This window comes from Perca fluviatilis, chromosome 6 (genome assembly GCF_010015445.1).
Source record: "Perca fluviatilis chromosome 6, GENO_Pfluv_1.0, whole genome shotgun sequence".
NCBI lineage: Eukaryota > Metazoa > Chordata > Actinopteri > Perciformes > Percidae > Perca > Perca fluviatilis.
The window spans coordinates 11,329,066-11,346,543 of NC_053117.1; the positions used below are offsets into that span (position 1 = coordinate 11,329,066).

General features: G+C 40.4%; 1 protein-coding gene across 8 annotated transcripts in view; it reads right to left on the reverse strand.

The window, feature by feature from the left end:
• Positions 1-17,478, reverse strand: part of abca2 (ATP-binding cassette, sub-family A (ABC1), member 2) — a 280,330-nt gene that overhangs the window by 43,681 nt on the left and 219,171 nt on the right. For all 8 annotated transcript variants that reach the window (XM_039804281.1, XM_039804283.1, XM_039804279.1 and 5 more), the window contains 6 exons: positions 9,803-10,016; positions 8,162-8,267; positions 7,967-8,078; positions 7,730-7,790; positions 4,748-4,922; positions 4,519-4,634 (listed from right to left, as the gene is read on the reverse strand). In XM_039804281.1, the coding sequence (XP_039660215.1) occupies positions 4,519-4,634; positions 4,748-4,922; positions 7,730-7,790; positions 7,967-8,078; positions 8,162-8,267; positions 9,803-10,016 (784 nt within the window). The remainder of the gene's footprint in view (positions 1-4,518; positions 4,635-4,747; positions 4,923-7,729; positions 7,791-7,966; positions 8,079-8,161; positions 8,268-9,802; positions 10,017-17,478) is intronic.

Here is a 17,478-nt window from a genome sequence, read left to right on the forward strand (position 1 = left end):
TTCTTTGGTTACCATAGTGCATGTAGGCAATCACAGATCCAAGGAGAAATAACAGCTTCACCATCACTGGTGCAAATGTAAAAGGAAGTGAATGTTCGGCAAAAGTAGCGAGAACCATCGTCTAGACAAAGAACAATTATTAGATTTTCATAAGTAAAACTTTTGCAAATAGACGCCTTTCATTATAACCCTGTGACTGGGTTATTGAGTCTAGTTCAACTCTAGTACAATTGACTAAACACACCTTGTACAGTACTTACAAATCGTCCTGGTAATGTAGCTTCTATGCCTTCTATGTAGCCTGACAATAGCCTACTGGCAAATGTCAAGTAACCTGTCAACAGTGAAATAGTAGTTATGATTTAGTGACAAAGAAAACTACAAGATATTTAATCTATAATACGCACCTCTGCATTAGCAACCCGCTGACATGTAGGTACAGGCACCCTAACTCGCACTCTCATGGCTTCAGGCCCCGTCTTGGGAGCACTTTGACTTGGGACTGGAAGGCTGTAGTCATTACAGTGCACACTTTCTGACGGTGCACCTCTGTTTGGCAATGTGCCGAAAGAGCATGAGAGCCCTTGTTGCTATAGTTTATTTTTTAGAGCAAAGGCTGCATTTTGAATACCCCACTTTGTCAATTTAAAAAAAAATACTGTGATACCTTTCACCTCGGTCTTGACCTCAATCTTTAGCCAGGCTCAGCTCCATTTGCACCTCAGCCCTGAGTCAAGCTGTGCTATATAAATAGAATCCTCCTCTTTAAGCTCGCTCATTCTGGAAAACAATTGTCAATATATTATCTGCTGGATCAGGGCTCCTTTTTCATGATCATAAACATTTGTTAAGGCTAACTCCGACTGCATTAGTCAACGTTAAATGATCCGCCAGAGCAGGTGTTTCGATCATCAACGTTAAACCAGACACCAAATGGGTCTTGTTTCATTACGTGTTCGTTTTCATTTCGCTCATATCTTACGACAAGATATACATTAAAAATCAGATAACAATACTAATGCAGTATGCAGTATTGCCAAAATTCTTCACATTGAACTAACATTGTAGGCTAACAACACAATTTGCTGATCTTACGTTAGCTGACGAGCCGACTAGCTGACAAGCTTGCTTTCCATTATAACGTTAACGTTAAACATGTTAACAACGTTAGAGAAAACAATTATAACATTGTAGGTTAACAACACAATTCACTGATCTTACGTTAGCTGACAAACCAACTAGCCGACAAGCTTGCTTTCCATTATGACGTTAACGTTAAACATGTTAACAATAACGTTAGAGAAAACAATTATATTATTGGCAGATAACAGCACTTACCTCAAAATTAATGTCAGTGTCCATTGAAGTAGCGCCAGAGAATTTCTCCATAAACGGCCTCTGCCTGGTAGTGGTAGCGTGAAAAGTTAAATTCATCCGCGGGAAAGCTGCAGCCAAGGGCTTTTCAAAGAAGACGCTGCCGTTATCTTGATTGTGATTGGCCAAATGACTCGCGTGATGTATCACCAAAGATGTTTTATTGTGAAGAAGACTGCAGTAGGCCTTCCATTAAATCAGTGAACCCATGCACACCTGGGCCTTTAATGGACGGGCATGGGCTACATAGTTGTGTGTCTTAAAGTGATATCCACGTCAACTGTCCCAGTGGGTCAGTCCCCGTAGATAATATGATAAGGATAATTGCAATCAGATGCCAAATGCATCTTTGCATTGTAATATAATTAGCTCAATATCTTTTGTGAATCAGGGCAGATAGGGGTTGGAATTGATATGTAATTCATGGTACTATTAGCGGGCACAATCTTTGTGTATTCACCCCAGAGAGAGGACATTTCAGTATGTTTTCAGGGAACAAGAAATGGGTTAACAATGTAAAGCTGTTCTGCAGCAATGGAGGTTGATCAAGCTTTGAAAGTTGGTGCTACCAATTCCTACAGATGTTCCAACTTGTCTGGATTACTTACAACCCCCTCTGTTTGTATAAAAGTATTGTTGGAACACACTGTGGTACCATACCCTTGTGAGCATTATTTGAACAGTATTTTCCTGCAGAAAGTAGTGTGTTGCTATAAAAATAGCGGGAAAAAGGCAATTAACAATGGAAGAGAGACAGACCATCATAACACTTAAGAATGTTGGTCTTTCCTACAGAGAAATTGCGAAGAAAGTCAAGGTGTCAGTGAGTACAGTATTCTTCACCATCAAAAGGCACTTAGAAACTGGGGGAAACTCTGACAGGAAGAGGTCTGGCAGACCCAAAGCCACAACAGAATCAGAAGACAAGTTTCTGAGAGTCAACAGCTTGCGTGATAGGCAGCTCACAGGACAACAGTTTCAAGCACAGATTAATAGTGGTCGTAATAAGCAAGTCTCAGTTTCAACTGTAAAGAGAAGACTTCGAGCTACAGGTTTCATAGGTCGAGTTGCAGCAAGAAAGCCATTGCTAAGACGTCAGAATAAGAAAAAGAGGCTTGCCTGGGCCAAGAAACATCGTCAATGGACTAATGAAGACTGGAAGAAGGTGCTATGGACTGATGAATCAAAATCTTCAAATCTTCGGTTCATCACGCAGGATTTTTGTACGCCGTCGAGTAGGCGAAAGGATGGTTCCTCAGTGTGTGACATAAACTGTCAAACATTGAGGAGGAAGCGTGATGGTCTGGGGCTGTTTTGCTGGATCCAGGGTCGGTGATTTGTACAGAGTGAAAGGCACCCTGAACCAAAACGGCTACCACAGCATTTTGCAGCGCCATGCAGTACCCTTTGGTATGTGCCTAGTTGGTCAGGGGTTCATCCTACAGCAAGATAATGACCCAAAACATAAATCCAAGCTATGCCCAAACTACCTTAGGAAAAAAGAACAAGATGGTAAGCTTAAAAACATGGAGTGGCCAGCACAGTCACCAGACTTAAACCCCATTGAGCTGGTTTGGGATGCAGGGCATAGCAGGACGTAGCAGGGCGTAGCTGGATGTAGCTGGACGTAGCAGGGCACTGCAGGGCATAGCAGGGCACTGCAGGACGGGGCAGGACGTAGCAGAGCATAGCAGGGTGCAGACCAGGGCCACGGCAACAGCTGCAAACATGATTTAGGTGCCACCCTGATCCAAGGAAAACTTCTGGGCGAAAAAAAACATAAGGACTCCGGGGAATAAGCTCCCCAGAGCTAAGTTGGTAACAAACATTTCTGGGACATAGATGCACACAGAGGGAAAGAAAGGAGAGAGGGGCTCAGTGTGTCAAAGGAAGTCCCCCGGCAGTCTAAAAATATAACAGCATAATTAAGAGCTGGTGCAAGGCAAACCTGAGCCATTTCTGTAAGGGTTGGTAGGTGAATCTGACAGCTATGAAGAGAAGCAGCTGGGCCAGGCTAGGCGGACGCTGCAACTCCTCACTCCCTAACTATAAGCTTTATCAAAGAGGAGAGTTTTAAGTTTACTCTTAAATGTGGTGACGGTGTCTGCCTCCCGAACCCAGACCGGAAGCTAGTTCCACAGGAGAGGAGCCTGGTAGTTGAAGGCTCTGGCTCCAATTCTACTTTTAGAGACTCTAGGAACCACAAGTAACTCTGCATTCTGGGAGCGCAGTGCTCTAGTGAGACAATAAGGTACTATGAGCTCTTCAATATATGATGGTGCTTGACCATTTAGAACTTTGTAGGTCAGGAGAAGGATTTTAAATTCAAGGCTGGATTTTACAGGAAGCCAATGCAGAGAAGCTAATACAGGAGAAATATGACCTCTTTTCTTAGTTCTTGTCAGAACAAGCACTGCAGCATTCTGGATCAGCTAGAGAGTCTTAAGGGACTTATTTGGGCAACCTGACATTAGACCTTTTTTTTTTTTTTATCTCTGCCATGGTTCACCGCTGGGTCACCATTTGCCACTCTGGGCATTTTCTTTTATTGCTTATCCAAAATGACTAACCTCCAAACAGAAAAAAAAATTTCTCGCCTCCACCTCCGCGATCAGCACCTCAACCTCACATTCTGTGAATTTTTTTTCCGTCTGCAGTGGGATAATCCATTGTGATTGGACAAAGAATGACGTTAGGGGCGCATTTATAATAATTTCCATATTAATTTATTAGAGGAGGCAAGGCAGGGTCGGTCGCTCGTTCATGTGCGCTCAATTTCACGTTGATTGTGATGTATAAAGGAAAGGTGCACAGGACATGGTGTATGCCTGGTTTTATACATGTGAATATTTCTGTGCGTAGGTACTTTTCAAGTTTTGGCCGTACGCCGTTTCTGGTATGAAAGGTGCGCAGTTTTTTTATACATGAGGCCACAGGGCTTCTCTTTATAAGAAGATACATGGAGATCCGTTATTAAACTGGTCAACTCTCAAAAGCCAAATTATCAACTATTTACCCTGATGTTAGTCTACTCTGTGTTAAATGTAAAATGCTGTAAGCACCAAAACCTAATTTAGCTTTTTGTAATTTTGGTGAACTTAACCAAAGTGTGTGTGTGTGTGTGTGTAGAGTCAGATGTCTCACCCGTAGAGAAGAAAGAGCGAGAGGACAGCAGGGAAGTTAGTTGGGGAGGTGTAGGCCGGCAGGTCAAACACAAACAGAATAATAACACAGCATGTGGCAGGTACCAGGTAGTTCAGCTGCAGAGAAATGATGATGAGAGGAAAGAACATGTTCAGAACATTGCAGTATTTCATCTTTACAACCCCAGCCCTTTATCGATAGCATCAGTGAAAAAGTGTATCCTCCTCACCATGTCCCATATGTAATTAGCCAGCCAGTAGATGACAGGGTCACAGCCGCTGACAAACTGTAGGTGTTTGGCCTTCGTGGATTTCTCTGCAACCAAGAAAACCACAAAGCTGGCTGGCACAAAGGACATGGCTACAATAATGAAGATGGCAATCACCACGTCTGTTCCCTGGAGCCTGGAGATACAGGGGAGCAGAAAGAGAGAGAGAATGTACTATTGTACTAATAGTAAGGTGACCAGACGTCCCGGTTTTAAGTTGCTTGTCCCGAGTCCCGCTAAAATGTCCCGGTTTACACCAACCACTATGAAATTGTCCCGGTTAAATGGTGTAAAAGTGTAGAGGATTCCAACAGCGGGACTTACAACAGTCTGGCGCTAAAGCTATGAGCTAAAAGACACATACTAGCTAGCACTTGGTAACTGCTGTTGTCGGAAAAACAACACAGACGTGAATTAAGGTTGCGTTTACTTAAAACTGGTAAAACTCGTGGTGCATTCATAGTTATTGTAAAATACCCTTTTCTCATCCGTTTTTGTCGTTTAACAGCAATTTACTGGTGAAATAAGTTATTGTTAGAAGTGATTATTACATTTTTAATAAATCATTTAAATCCCCCCCTTTTTTTGTGCTGATCTGAAAATGTATCCGATTTGTGACTCATAACCGTGATCCGATCCGACACAACTGTGAGTTTTGTGATCTGTTGCACCCCTTTACAAAACCATTCCAAATAATCAAAGTGATGTAAGGCAAAAAAAAGGTTATTGAACTCATGTCAATTCCTGATGATTGATAAGATATAAAGGAATTAAGTAATGCACAAATCATGAATTAATTCATGCATTAATTCATAATTTTTGTACCCTTCCCGTAAAGTGTTACCATAACTTTAGTTCAAGCCTGTGGCAGCAGTTCCAAATAATTCGTTTGGAACTGTTCAGTGGGTGCATTTTCCAAAAGAATGCTTTAAAAAATAAAGTTGGTCCCCCACGAAACTCACGCAATGTCTTTTAATATTATTTCTTAGATATGTAGGTTACATACCAAGAACATTCATGAATATTAACTGAGATACCCCATTATGTTGTGAGCAGTAGGCCTACGTGTGCTGTTGGCAAAATTGTGTATAATCTGTCTGTGTGTCTATGTCTGACCTGGGCTGGCACATGTTCACGTTAAAAAGCGTGTGCGTACATGAGCACTATGGTCACGCGCAAAGTGTCCCGGTTTTAGTTCCGGGAAATCTGGTCACCCTAATTAATAGTAATGATTATCACAACTACAAAATAAGCTCAAAGTGGTAATAACGCCCTTTAAAGGTCCAATATGTAATATATTTCCTGTAATAAATCCAAAAATGAACCCAATGCATCATCAGATATTAAGGAAACATGCTAAGTTGAAATACTATCTTTTCTGACAACAATGCTAATGCCAGTATTTTCTCCTTTTGAAATTCCGTTTGTGTTTTGGCCTGTGTGTTGGTATCAACTGCCCAGTTTGACAGCCAGGCTGGGTTACAAGATATACCTGTAAAAACGTAAACCCAGCGCGCTAAAGCTGTAACGTACTGTACAGCCATGAAAGCAGCAAACAAACGAACAGGATCAACGAAAATAGATTCTACTAAACCTAAAAAAAAACGCCATGTTTCTAACAACAGTGAGTTATTTTAAGCCAAGAGAGGGGGGCTGTAAATCGGGACCGTGAGTTTGCAGTGTGCTCAGCAATTGTTGCCGTGATTCTAACACGATTTGTTCTGCCTGCACGATCCGTTCTACACATGCGCGATCCATTCTGCACATGCGCAAAATGTTCGCGCATGCGCTGTTGTACGAGGATTTACGACACTGCACGATCTGTTCCCGCTTCTGGTCGACAGCCAAGCTAACGTTAGTTACGCTTCCGGTCGATAGCCAAGCTAACATTAGTTTAGCTAACAGCTAATTCGGCTAACCGCTAGCTGAGACAGCATGTAATAACTTTAAAAGACCCTCAAAATAAAACTTAAAAATAAACGTTAACATATATAACAGCTGTTACGTCAGTTCTACTTTACTTGTGCTCATTTAAAATACAATCACTCAATACTTGTCTTTATTGTTATTACTCTCAAGTCTTAATTTAGCTGTAGTCTGCTTTTCCCATTAAGTTTGACTTAACGTCATTTTAGACTGAATCTAGCTGTCAGCTAGCGGTTAGCCGAAATAGCTGTTAGCTAAACTAACGTTAGCTTCCCGATGTAGGCTAGCCATAGGCTAGCGTGGAACAGATCGTGCAGGTCGTAAACAGTAATATCTTGCGCATGTGCAGAACGGATCGTGCAGGCAGAACGGATCGTGTACCGACAGGGTCTATATAAGCAGCGAACACGTTCTCGTTTGACTTGCCGTCCCTCTACAGAATAGCTCTTCCGCCTTCCGTCATGGCGTTCATAATTCGCGGGAGTAGAGTGTGACGTCACGTGCAAAGGGTCTATAAAGTGTGTTCAGTCAGGTGGAGAGGATAGCAAGGTAGTGTTATTTTTAGCGGTTCCTACCATAATTCTAAGCCGAGGAAGTGTGTCTGTCCGTCGAGTGGAGAGGACAGCGAGGTTGTTGTGTTTTTAGCGGTTACTACTGTAATTCTAAGCCGAAAAAGTGTGCCTGTCAGTTGGGTACAGAGCTCCGTGTGAGCACAGGCTTTTATGACTTTGACTGGCATATAGCCAGCATCGAACGTTAGCTACTCCGCTGTGCTGTGAAGTAATGCCTGGCTAAGTAAGACAAGCGTCTAGCAACATTGTTGTGGATGCTGTGGTCTCAGCCTGGCAACCTCCGTGAACTTCGAATCTGCGGAGGAGGGGGTGGGGCAGACGACTCTCTCCAGTATTTTGAATTTATACTGCAGTATATATTTTAAACACTAGCTGTCAGTATTACATATTGCACCTTCAAGTTATTCTTTGAGGCACTAAATATCAATTCTTTTGAGCAACTTACAGGTAGTCCAAAGAGAGGCTGGCACTGGTTCGATTCATTGGGTGGTTTGTCAGTGTGAAGCCTGCAAAATACATACACATAACACAACAACGTAGTTTGTGTAGATGATAATAACCAAAAGCAGGAGCTGGTCCAATCCAATACTACAACTTTATTAAACAACACTGTCAATTATTTGACATGAACCAGGGAGACACATCCATATCTTCAAATTAAAATGTACTCTTATGTAATTACCATAGGCAGCAGGGTTGCCCTTGGATGCAGGCAGGTTGGCACGTAGGATGGCGTTGTTGAGGACATTCAGATAAGTCGGCATGCTGTGGTAACCTTTGTTGTTGTATAGAACCTGGAGACAAGCGGTTGCTCTGTCAGTGGTTGTTAATACTGTATTTGTGCACTTCTTTTGTATGTTCAGAGTGCCCGTCTTACCTGAGCTAATCTACGAACTGCTATCTTGCGAACGATTGTAGGTATCTTTCTCCCAAAGGATGCTGGGATTGATTTCTGGATGTTCCCCACTGTTAAACCACCATATCTTTTGAGAACAAAGTCAGGGTACAAAATAGAAGAAAAAAAAATAGTCAAAATAGAGTTACAGTGCAGAGTTAAAGGAATAGTCCAACATTTGGGGAAATATGCGCTATTATGAGCATCCTGGCATTGTCTTGGGTTTCAGCACCACTGCAAGGAATCTCAGACTTTAACGTGCATGAAACAAACTTCAGGACTGCCTTTCTCCACCTGCATAAAACATTGCAAAAATGAGGCCTGTCTCACAAAGACACAGCACCCCTTCTCATCTCTGCTTCTCTTTATGGACGTCAGATTCAATCTACCAACCCTTTGTAAGCTGGCTCAGGTTTTCCTTAGACCAGCCCTTACTTATGCTGCTATAGGTTAAGACCGCCAGGGGACTTCCTAATGAGCTCCTCTTTCCTCCTCTCTCTCTCCATATGTATGCATTCATGTCCCATTAATGCATGTTACTGACTTAGCTTCTTCCCCAAAATCTTTTTGCTTTCTCACCTTGATTGTGGCTGCAGCTGCTGCCATGGTCCTGCTCGACGCCCACTGCTACTGCTATTATTATTATTATCATTAATCATAGTTCCATTATCTTTACTGTTATTATAATTGCTACTGGTAATCATGCCATTCTATTATACTGACTCCTATAATTACTATTAGTCCTATTTCTAAAATTATTATAGTTAATAATTACTGTGCACCTATCTCTCTCTCCCCAACTGGTTGCAGCAGATGGCCGCCCACCTAGAGCCAGGTTCTGTTCAAGGTTTCTGCCTGTTAAAAGGAAGCTTTTCCTCGCCGCCACACTAAATGCATTTGCTCTTGGCGGAATTGTTTGATCTCTGTGGGAGTGTGGTCTAGACCTACTCTATCTAGAAGGCGTCCTGAGATAACTTCTGTTATGATTTGACACAAAAAAAAAGAAAGAAATTGAATTAAATTGAGTGCAGTGTTTTCACTGCTGAAAGATAGAGGGTGGGTACTCAGTTTTGACACTCAGCCCAGTCATTGATCACTGTTTCAGATGTCTAAACTTACATGTTGAATAAAAATACAAACTTTGTGTTAGATAAAAAATAAAGTGATGTAATGAAATAAAAAAAAATTATTGTGTGGTATAAATGTAGTATTTTCTGTAGAGTAAAATCAAACTGTATCTCATCATTACAGTAATACAACATACAACATATTAAACAACTAAAATGTAAGTTTTCAATTAGAATTATTTTTCTAAATTATTTCAAATACTGACTTCGGCATAAATATTTGTATAATCTCAAGGAAATGATCACTGCAGAGCCTGTTTTAAGAAACATGTATTTCTGTTTGACTGCATTAATTGAGGATGACCTTTTACTTGTAAAATGCAAGGTTTTGAGGGCGCAATTTTCATTTTGTGATATTAGATTTGTACACTGGAAATCTGTCATGAAACAGAGCAAAAGCAACTGTAAAATACTGTAAAAACATGTTCATGGCCGATTCTATTTATAGTATGACACTGAAATAAAAAAAAATATGACATGCTCCTACAGCTCCTACCTGTGCAGGCGCAGCCTGTCTGATGTGAAAAGCAGGTACTCAGAGACATTCCTGCCTGTGATGTCCACCACGATGTCACCTGTCACCACCTTCATGAGAGGGGGCCGTCCTCCCACCCCACTGGGGCAAGAGAAGCCTGTCCCCTGCATGGAGCAGGTACAACGCACCGGCTCATGGATAGACAGGGGGAGGGTTGGAGAAGATGTCACAGGTTCTATGCAAACATAGAAGAGATCTTTATTAATTTTGTCAGAATTTCATTAATAATGTCTCAGTTCCATTAAGTGTACCAGTAAGCTACTAGTCGGTACACTTACAGTTACTTACAGCGGGCTCAGTAGGGAACGAAACGCTAACATGCTGACGGATTTGTTGTTATTGTGTTTGTAGCTGAGCTAGACCAGAGAATATTTGTTTAAAACAGATCAGTGATGCTTTTTTGCCGTCAGTGTTCTCTGTGAAGTTAGCTGGAAGTAATGTAATGTTGCGTTTTATGTGGAGTGAGCACTATGCCGGACTAAAAAGAAGAACCCTTTTTAATGCTATGTTGTTTGTCAGCATTGCAACCGGTCTTATTAGAAATAAATTTGGCCCAGTGTGCTCTGATTAATTTGGTGCATTCCCCCCGGATTTTAGGATTCCCCCACTTGCCAAATCCCACTTTAAACCCTACCCCGCAGATGTACACAGAGGGGATCCAACTCCTTTATTGAATAGATTAGGAGATTGTTAAGTATCATTACCATTTACAGGTGGGCTTACTAGGAGAGATGGTGTCTGGCACTGCATAATAATGCCTAACCTAAAGATAAAGAAAGTATAAAAAGGCTTTTGGTAGGCCAAATTGGTTAGCCACTGGTTGAAGGATGCAAAGCAGTCATCAAATGAAAAGAGATCTTTAAAGTATTTAGGCCATTATTGAACCAGTTGAGAAATGTATCCTGCCTTGATTGTAAAGAAATGGGTAAAATCAATAGGAATTAATCAGTGCCTGAATTGGACCAAAAAAAGGCTCGGTCTAAAACTCTGCCATTTAGTACAGCTGGTAACGTAGAAATAAAATGGATTATTGATCATTTTATTTCTATAGTTTATAGCTGACTTTATCTATTGGCTGTTGAAACAGGTGAAGTCTCTTACAGGTGAAGTCTCTCCACTGCGACTTAAACAGCTGAGTCACAGCGACACCATCAGCTGGTTTGAGTCGAGCTGAGACGGGCCGGATGAGGATTTTAAAATGAACGCGCTGTCGATATCTTCTATAACAGACGCGATGGCGGAATCTACACATCTCAATTCTCCAGCGGCAGCCACCTTTGTTGTAAAGGAATTCAACCCAAGCACTCTTTGGTGATGTGGTTGATTCCATTACTGTTGATCATCTGTCCATCATCGTATAAAGCCCGCCCTGCCAATTTGATTCTGTTGACCGGAGGGTCGGAACGAAAACCCCAAAACAAAGAAATAGCAGAATCCATATCATCCCTTGCTTTACAACATATATAACGTTGTTAGTATTAACTATATAATCACTTAAATAGATGTTTTGAAAAGCAAACTACATCATTGCTTAGAGTGTGTGTGTGTTGAAACCCCCCCCCCGCCCCCAAAGAATAACATATATATCTTGCTTACATATTAATCTGTTTTGCTTACAAACTGATCTGTTTCGGCATTATATGACAGAGAAAGTTTTCATTGAGAAATTGTAAGGAGTGGAGGAGAGCAGCCAGACAGAGATAAGTATACGTGCTGTGTGGCTCATATTAAGTTTCCTTTTACTGTACTTTGTCTGTGAAGCATTTCCTACATTACCTTACACGGGCAAAAAAATACGGTAACGCTTTAGATTACAACCCGGAAATTAATGCGTAAGTACTCGGAAATTACAGCGTACTTTTCGGTAATTATAGTGTACTTATAAAGTAAGTACGTGTAATTATAAGGGAACAATTTATAATATTTGGGTAATAAAGGGGTAACAACCAGGAAAAGTATCGCGTAAGTACACCGAATTTACAGCGTACCACAGCGTACCTTTCAGTAATTATAGTGTACTTATAAAATATGTACAGCGTACCTTTCAGTAATTATAGTGTACTTATAAAGTATGTATATGTAATTATCAGGGAACAATTTATAATATTTGGGTAATATAGGGTAACAACCAGGGAAAGTAACGGCATAAGTACACAGAATTTACAGCTTACATTTTTATAAATGTTATTGTGTACTTTAAAGTATGTATATGAAATTATCAGGGAACAATTTATAATATTTGGGGAATAAAAACCAGGAAAAATATAAATAATATGCAATATTTCATATCTAAGGGATAACTATTTTAATATTAGGCTACATGGTATGTAGGCTATGACATATGCTAAAAAAATACAGGGCTAAATGATTTATACAGTATTCATAACTTAGTGGTAACTATTCAAATGTTAGGCCTATGTGATATAGCCTATACATGCAAAACAACAATCTTATGTTTGCAGTGGCGGCTTGTCAATAGAGGGCGCTGGGGCGTAAATATAAATGTATACAAAAATGATAAAAAAATGAAATAAAAAATGAAAAATAAAATAAAATAGTTTACTCATACGATATGCCGGCTGGTAGTAAGAGCCTCAGCATTTAATAAAAACTGGCTTTAATCCGTTAACTATTTTCTATGTTTCAATATGTTTCCTCCGGTTTGGCTGCAGGGACGCCGGCCAAATGGATGTGTATGTGAGTCCTTAAACTTTCGGCCAGCATGTGACCTGAAGCTGGTCTCTAATTGGTTTCTTAAAGATTTTTTCCGCGACCTCCTCGCTGGCCCCTGGCGAATCAGAATTGGAGATATGTTATTTTATCCAATCTGATTGGTTCTCAACACCTGTCATTCAACTCTTCCCCGGCCGCTACTGGAGAGAGTTAACGTGGACACAATAGTAGCGCCGCGCAGGTAGCTCCTGTGTTGTTGAAATGGTCTAACCACTTTGATTAAAGTAGGAAACTAGCAACAATAAACAAGGAGAGATTCTTTAAAGGGTGAAAGAGAAGTTATACAACGTCGGTGGAGCTGCGGACCCGGCCCCCAAACGGGGTGTGGAATTGAATATTCCGGTGAGTTATCTTAGCTGCTAGCTAGCTAACAGCAAATTACTACTGTCGGTGTTGTTTACCTTGAGAATTGTTGCTTGATTTGTGTTTTAAAGCCAGTCGGAATTAGCTACTAACCTGATGAACCTGATAAAAGGGTATGGTTAATATTGAAATTGTTGTCATTGTACATTTAGGAAAATGTTAACTTAGCTGTGTTTAATTTAACTACAGACACGTATGTATTTTCCGTCCTTTAGTTGTGACTGCTATGTTTTCTGTAAGCTAGCTAGTCAATTAAGATGGACAAATAACATTGAGTTTAAGCTAAAATGTTTAAGTGAAATGTGGTTAAAATGTGTAGTATGTAAGAATATTTTGTATCTTGAGGAGAAACACAAGTGAACTGTTACTATGGACAAGTGAGTTACTATTCTACTATTTTGTGCAGGCTGTTTTTGGTGAGACTCTACTAGAGACAGAACTGTGCTGCTCAAGTCACTGTCGTCATACTGCCTTCTGGGTTTCATCATCACCATCTTCTTCACCACTCGATCTTTGCCATCATCATCTCCACTACTCACAGGATTTTCCCGTCGTTTCCCTACTCCATTCTCTGAGGAGCCAGGATGGACAGTTTTACCTGCTAAGGGTGGTGGTAGGAACTTGAGTGCACTTAAACTAATGAAACAGGGTTGAACAAAGACTGATTTAGTATTCCCCTGTTTATCTCTATGAAATGAGAGATCTCAGTTTTTGGGTTAATTTGGTTTTATATTTCTAATTTTCTTTGTTTTTGATATTTAAGTTGTGGTTTGAGTACATTGGGTTTGAACCTAATTGGCCTATCTAAATTTGATTACCATACTGAATCATTTAGTTTAGCCATGCTAGACTTCTGGTAAGAGATTATTTTGCATAATCTCAAATTGAAAGTAGTACTGGTTGTGGGTGCAATTTGTTTCATTCCGTTTTTCTAAATGACCCTGTTATAGCCATCCAAAAGTAAAACATCAATAATTCGATAATTATTGATCTAGAGAGTCCAGAGAGGTGTCCTAGACTGGTCTGGTTCTGATTGGCCAAAAAAAGGGACTAGTTTGCAAAAGTAGGTTTTTAACATATTTGCAAATATTTTTTTTTCTCTTTTATATAATACAGAACAGCAAGACTCGTGGGATTCCACCAGCTCCTCATCATCAGACTCCTCGGAGAAAGGGAAGAAAAAGAAGAAGAAAAAAGAAAGAAACAAAGGAAGAGCAAAAAAAAAATGGGGGAAAATGTTAACTTATGTCTATATCATTAAAATTGAAAAGTTCACAATCTGTTTTGAAGTTGTTTGTTTGATTAAAGTGCCACTTTAATTTACAGCCCGCTATGTTGTAATTACCCTGTAACTACGTGTAACAAGGGGGTAACAAGTGCCACTTTAATTTACAGCCCGCTATGTTGTAATTACCCTGTAACTACGTGAAACAAAGGGGTAACAAGTGCCACTTTAATTTACAGCCCGCTATGTTGTAATTACCCTGTAACTACGTGAAACAAAGGGGTAACAAGTGCCACTTTAATTTACAGCCCGCTATGTTGTAATTACCCTGTAACTACGTGAAACAAGGGGGTAACAAGTGCCACTTTAATTTACAGCCCGCTATGTTGTAATTACGCTGTAACTACGTGAAACAAAGGGGTAACAAGTGCCACTTTAATTTACACCCCGCTATGTTGTAATTACCCTGTAACTACGTGAAACAAAGGGGTAACAAGTGCCACTTTAATTTACAGCCCGCTATGTTGTAATTACGCTGTAACTACGTGAAACAAAGGGGTAACAAGTGCCACTTTAATTTACAGCTCGCTATGTTGTAATTACCCTGTAACTACGTGAAACAAGGGGGTAACAAGTTTGACTTACACTGTAACAACAAAAAACAATGGTATATTTATACTGTAACTGCAGAAAATATTTATAGTTTTGTTTGCCTTGTTTTCAGCATAGTTGTCTATTTTTAATATTGCTTGATGACCCAACAAATCCTGTACTCTTACTTTCTTAAGGTAAGCTATTGAAAATTTAAATAAAACCATAGCAGACACTCATTCCCCTGAATTTCAAGTTTTGTTGTTCAGTAATATCTATTATGCATTATGAAATGAATATGTACCCCGTGGTACTAAATATGTTTTAATACATTAATACAAAAAGGTATGTGGTTTATGATTGAATGAAGACCCAGCACACTTTACAACCATTTCAGAGGTCTCTTCTGAATCAACAGTTTGCAGAAACCACTCGGATGATGTGAAAGCAGCCATGGTACAACGACACCAGTGCCATCACCACACACCAGCTATATGGAGACAAGTGTGATAGAGCAAATTCAGTGAATGTGTGTTCTCGCTATTGCTCTTAAAAACATAAGATTGTTGTTTTGCATGTATAGGCTATATCACATAGGCCTAACATTTGAATAGTTACCACTAAGTTATGAATTACTGTATAAATCATTTAGCCCTATATTTTTTAGCATATGTCATAGCCTACATACCATGTAATATTAAAATAGTTAGCCCTTAGATATGAAATATTGCATATTATATATATTTTTCCTGGTTTTTATTCCCCAAATATTATAAATTGTTCCCTGATAATTACATATACATACTTTATAAGTACACTATAATTACTGAAAGGTACGCTGTAAATTCGGTGTACTTACACCGTACTTTTCCTGGTTGTTACCCCTATATTACCCAAATATTATAAATTGTTCCCTGATAATTACATATACATACTTTATAAGTACACTATAATTACTGAAAGGTACGCTGTACATACTTTATAAGTACACTATAATTACTGAAAGGTACGCTGTGGTACGCTGTAAATTCGGTGTACTTACGCCATACCTTTACCCTTTATTACCCAAATATTATAAATTGTTCCCTTATAATTACACGTACTTACTATATAAGTACACTATAATTACCGAAAAGTACGCTGTAATTTCCGAGTACTTACGCATTAATTTCCGGGTTGTAATCTAAAGCGTTACCAAAAATACATAAAGTACATCCCCCTTTATAACTTTGGGAGGAGTAAATGGTTTTTCGTGTATAAATATGAGTGTTTTGCCGAGTAGCTAGCCCCCTTTTTATAAAAAAAAAAGAAATACTATCTCTGAGATGCGGCTTTGAATACCTCTGTTAAGTAGAAGCCTTAAAGTTTGCTTCTTTTGCTTCAGGCGCTATCTGCTGCGTTGGGAAAGATTTATGTGCCTCTCACAGCCAGAGAGGGGATTTCCTGCACTCACTGAGTGTGGGAGAAAAAAAAAAGAATAGGAAAAGAGAAGCGGCTTTAAATTCCTCTGTTAAAGCAGAGGCCTTATTTCTATTTTGTAAAGGACCACTTGCTTTTAATTTCTGCTTTTGTCACAAGATAATAAAAACTACCTGAGCCCGGCTTTGGGCTAGCGGACCAAACCTTTGCCAGTGCTGTATTTTCTTTGAGGTTCATTGTACCCGCTGCCAAGCTGGGAGGGTTTTCTCTCACGGGGGGGTCAGGTCAGACTCCTCTTCAACCGTCCGTGGCCAGTTGCGGCCGGCGGGGATCGACTTGCACTCGCAGACCTCCTGTCAGCTCCTAGTGGGAGTACAATTCCCTACCCGCACGGCCCGGTCAGAGCCTCTGAGCACCGCCTCTCTCAGTCCAGCGACCAAGGACGGCAAGCGGGCGTTCTTAAGAAGGAAGGGACCTCCGGTGACCCTGGGAGGAACGGCTACAGACCGTGAGTACTAAAGAAAAATCATTGGTTGTAAAGATCCCCTCCGGGCAGTGCTTTTCATACACAGGGGGATAAGAGTCCGTGGGATTGGGGACGTCTAGGGTTGTGTGTCTAGCCTCTTGCCTCGTCCTGGGTTCCCTGATCCGGGTGAGGGTCTCTCCTTAACGGAGGGCATGTGTGTCTATAAAAACTAATTAATCAGGAAAGCGTCAGAAAGCAACTCCTTTTAGTATAGGTCAAAACATCCACCCCGCTGACGGGCAACTAGTGTTTGTCCGTAAGGCAGAAGAGGGCACAGTAGGGCCGGGGGTTGCTGAAGGGAAGGCACAAAGGGGGTTTGCTCGAGCGACGCGACGCCTCAGCAACTGCCACAACAATTCGTCCGAACAGCTCTGGTTCAAGCATAGTTGCTCCACAACGGATCAAGTCCAGACCGAACTTTCCAACATCAAATGTTGTGGGCGGGGCTAAGTTTGGCTGGCATCCAGGCTAGTTTTTATATGCATTTCATTACATACACGTAGGGCTTGACATTAACTTATTTGCTCACCAGCCACTGTGGCTAGTGGTTTTCCAGTTCAAGACAGTGACTTGATTTTCACTAGCCACTGTTTTGTGGGAAATTACATCATTCTTATTATTATTACTACTATTATTATAGTTTTATTTGATTAAAGTTGACTGTGGTTTGTTATAATTTACTCAAAGAACTAGATTTACAATCTTTTTAAATGTAAATGACCACCTAAATCAAGGCTACATTAAATGTAGGCTCTAAAACTACAATGTCCTGCTACGTGC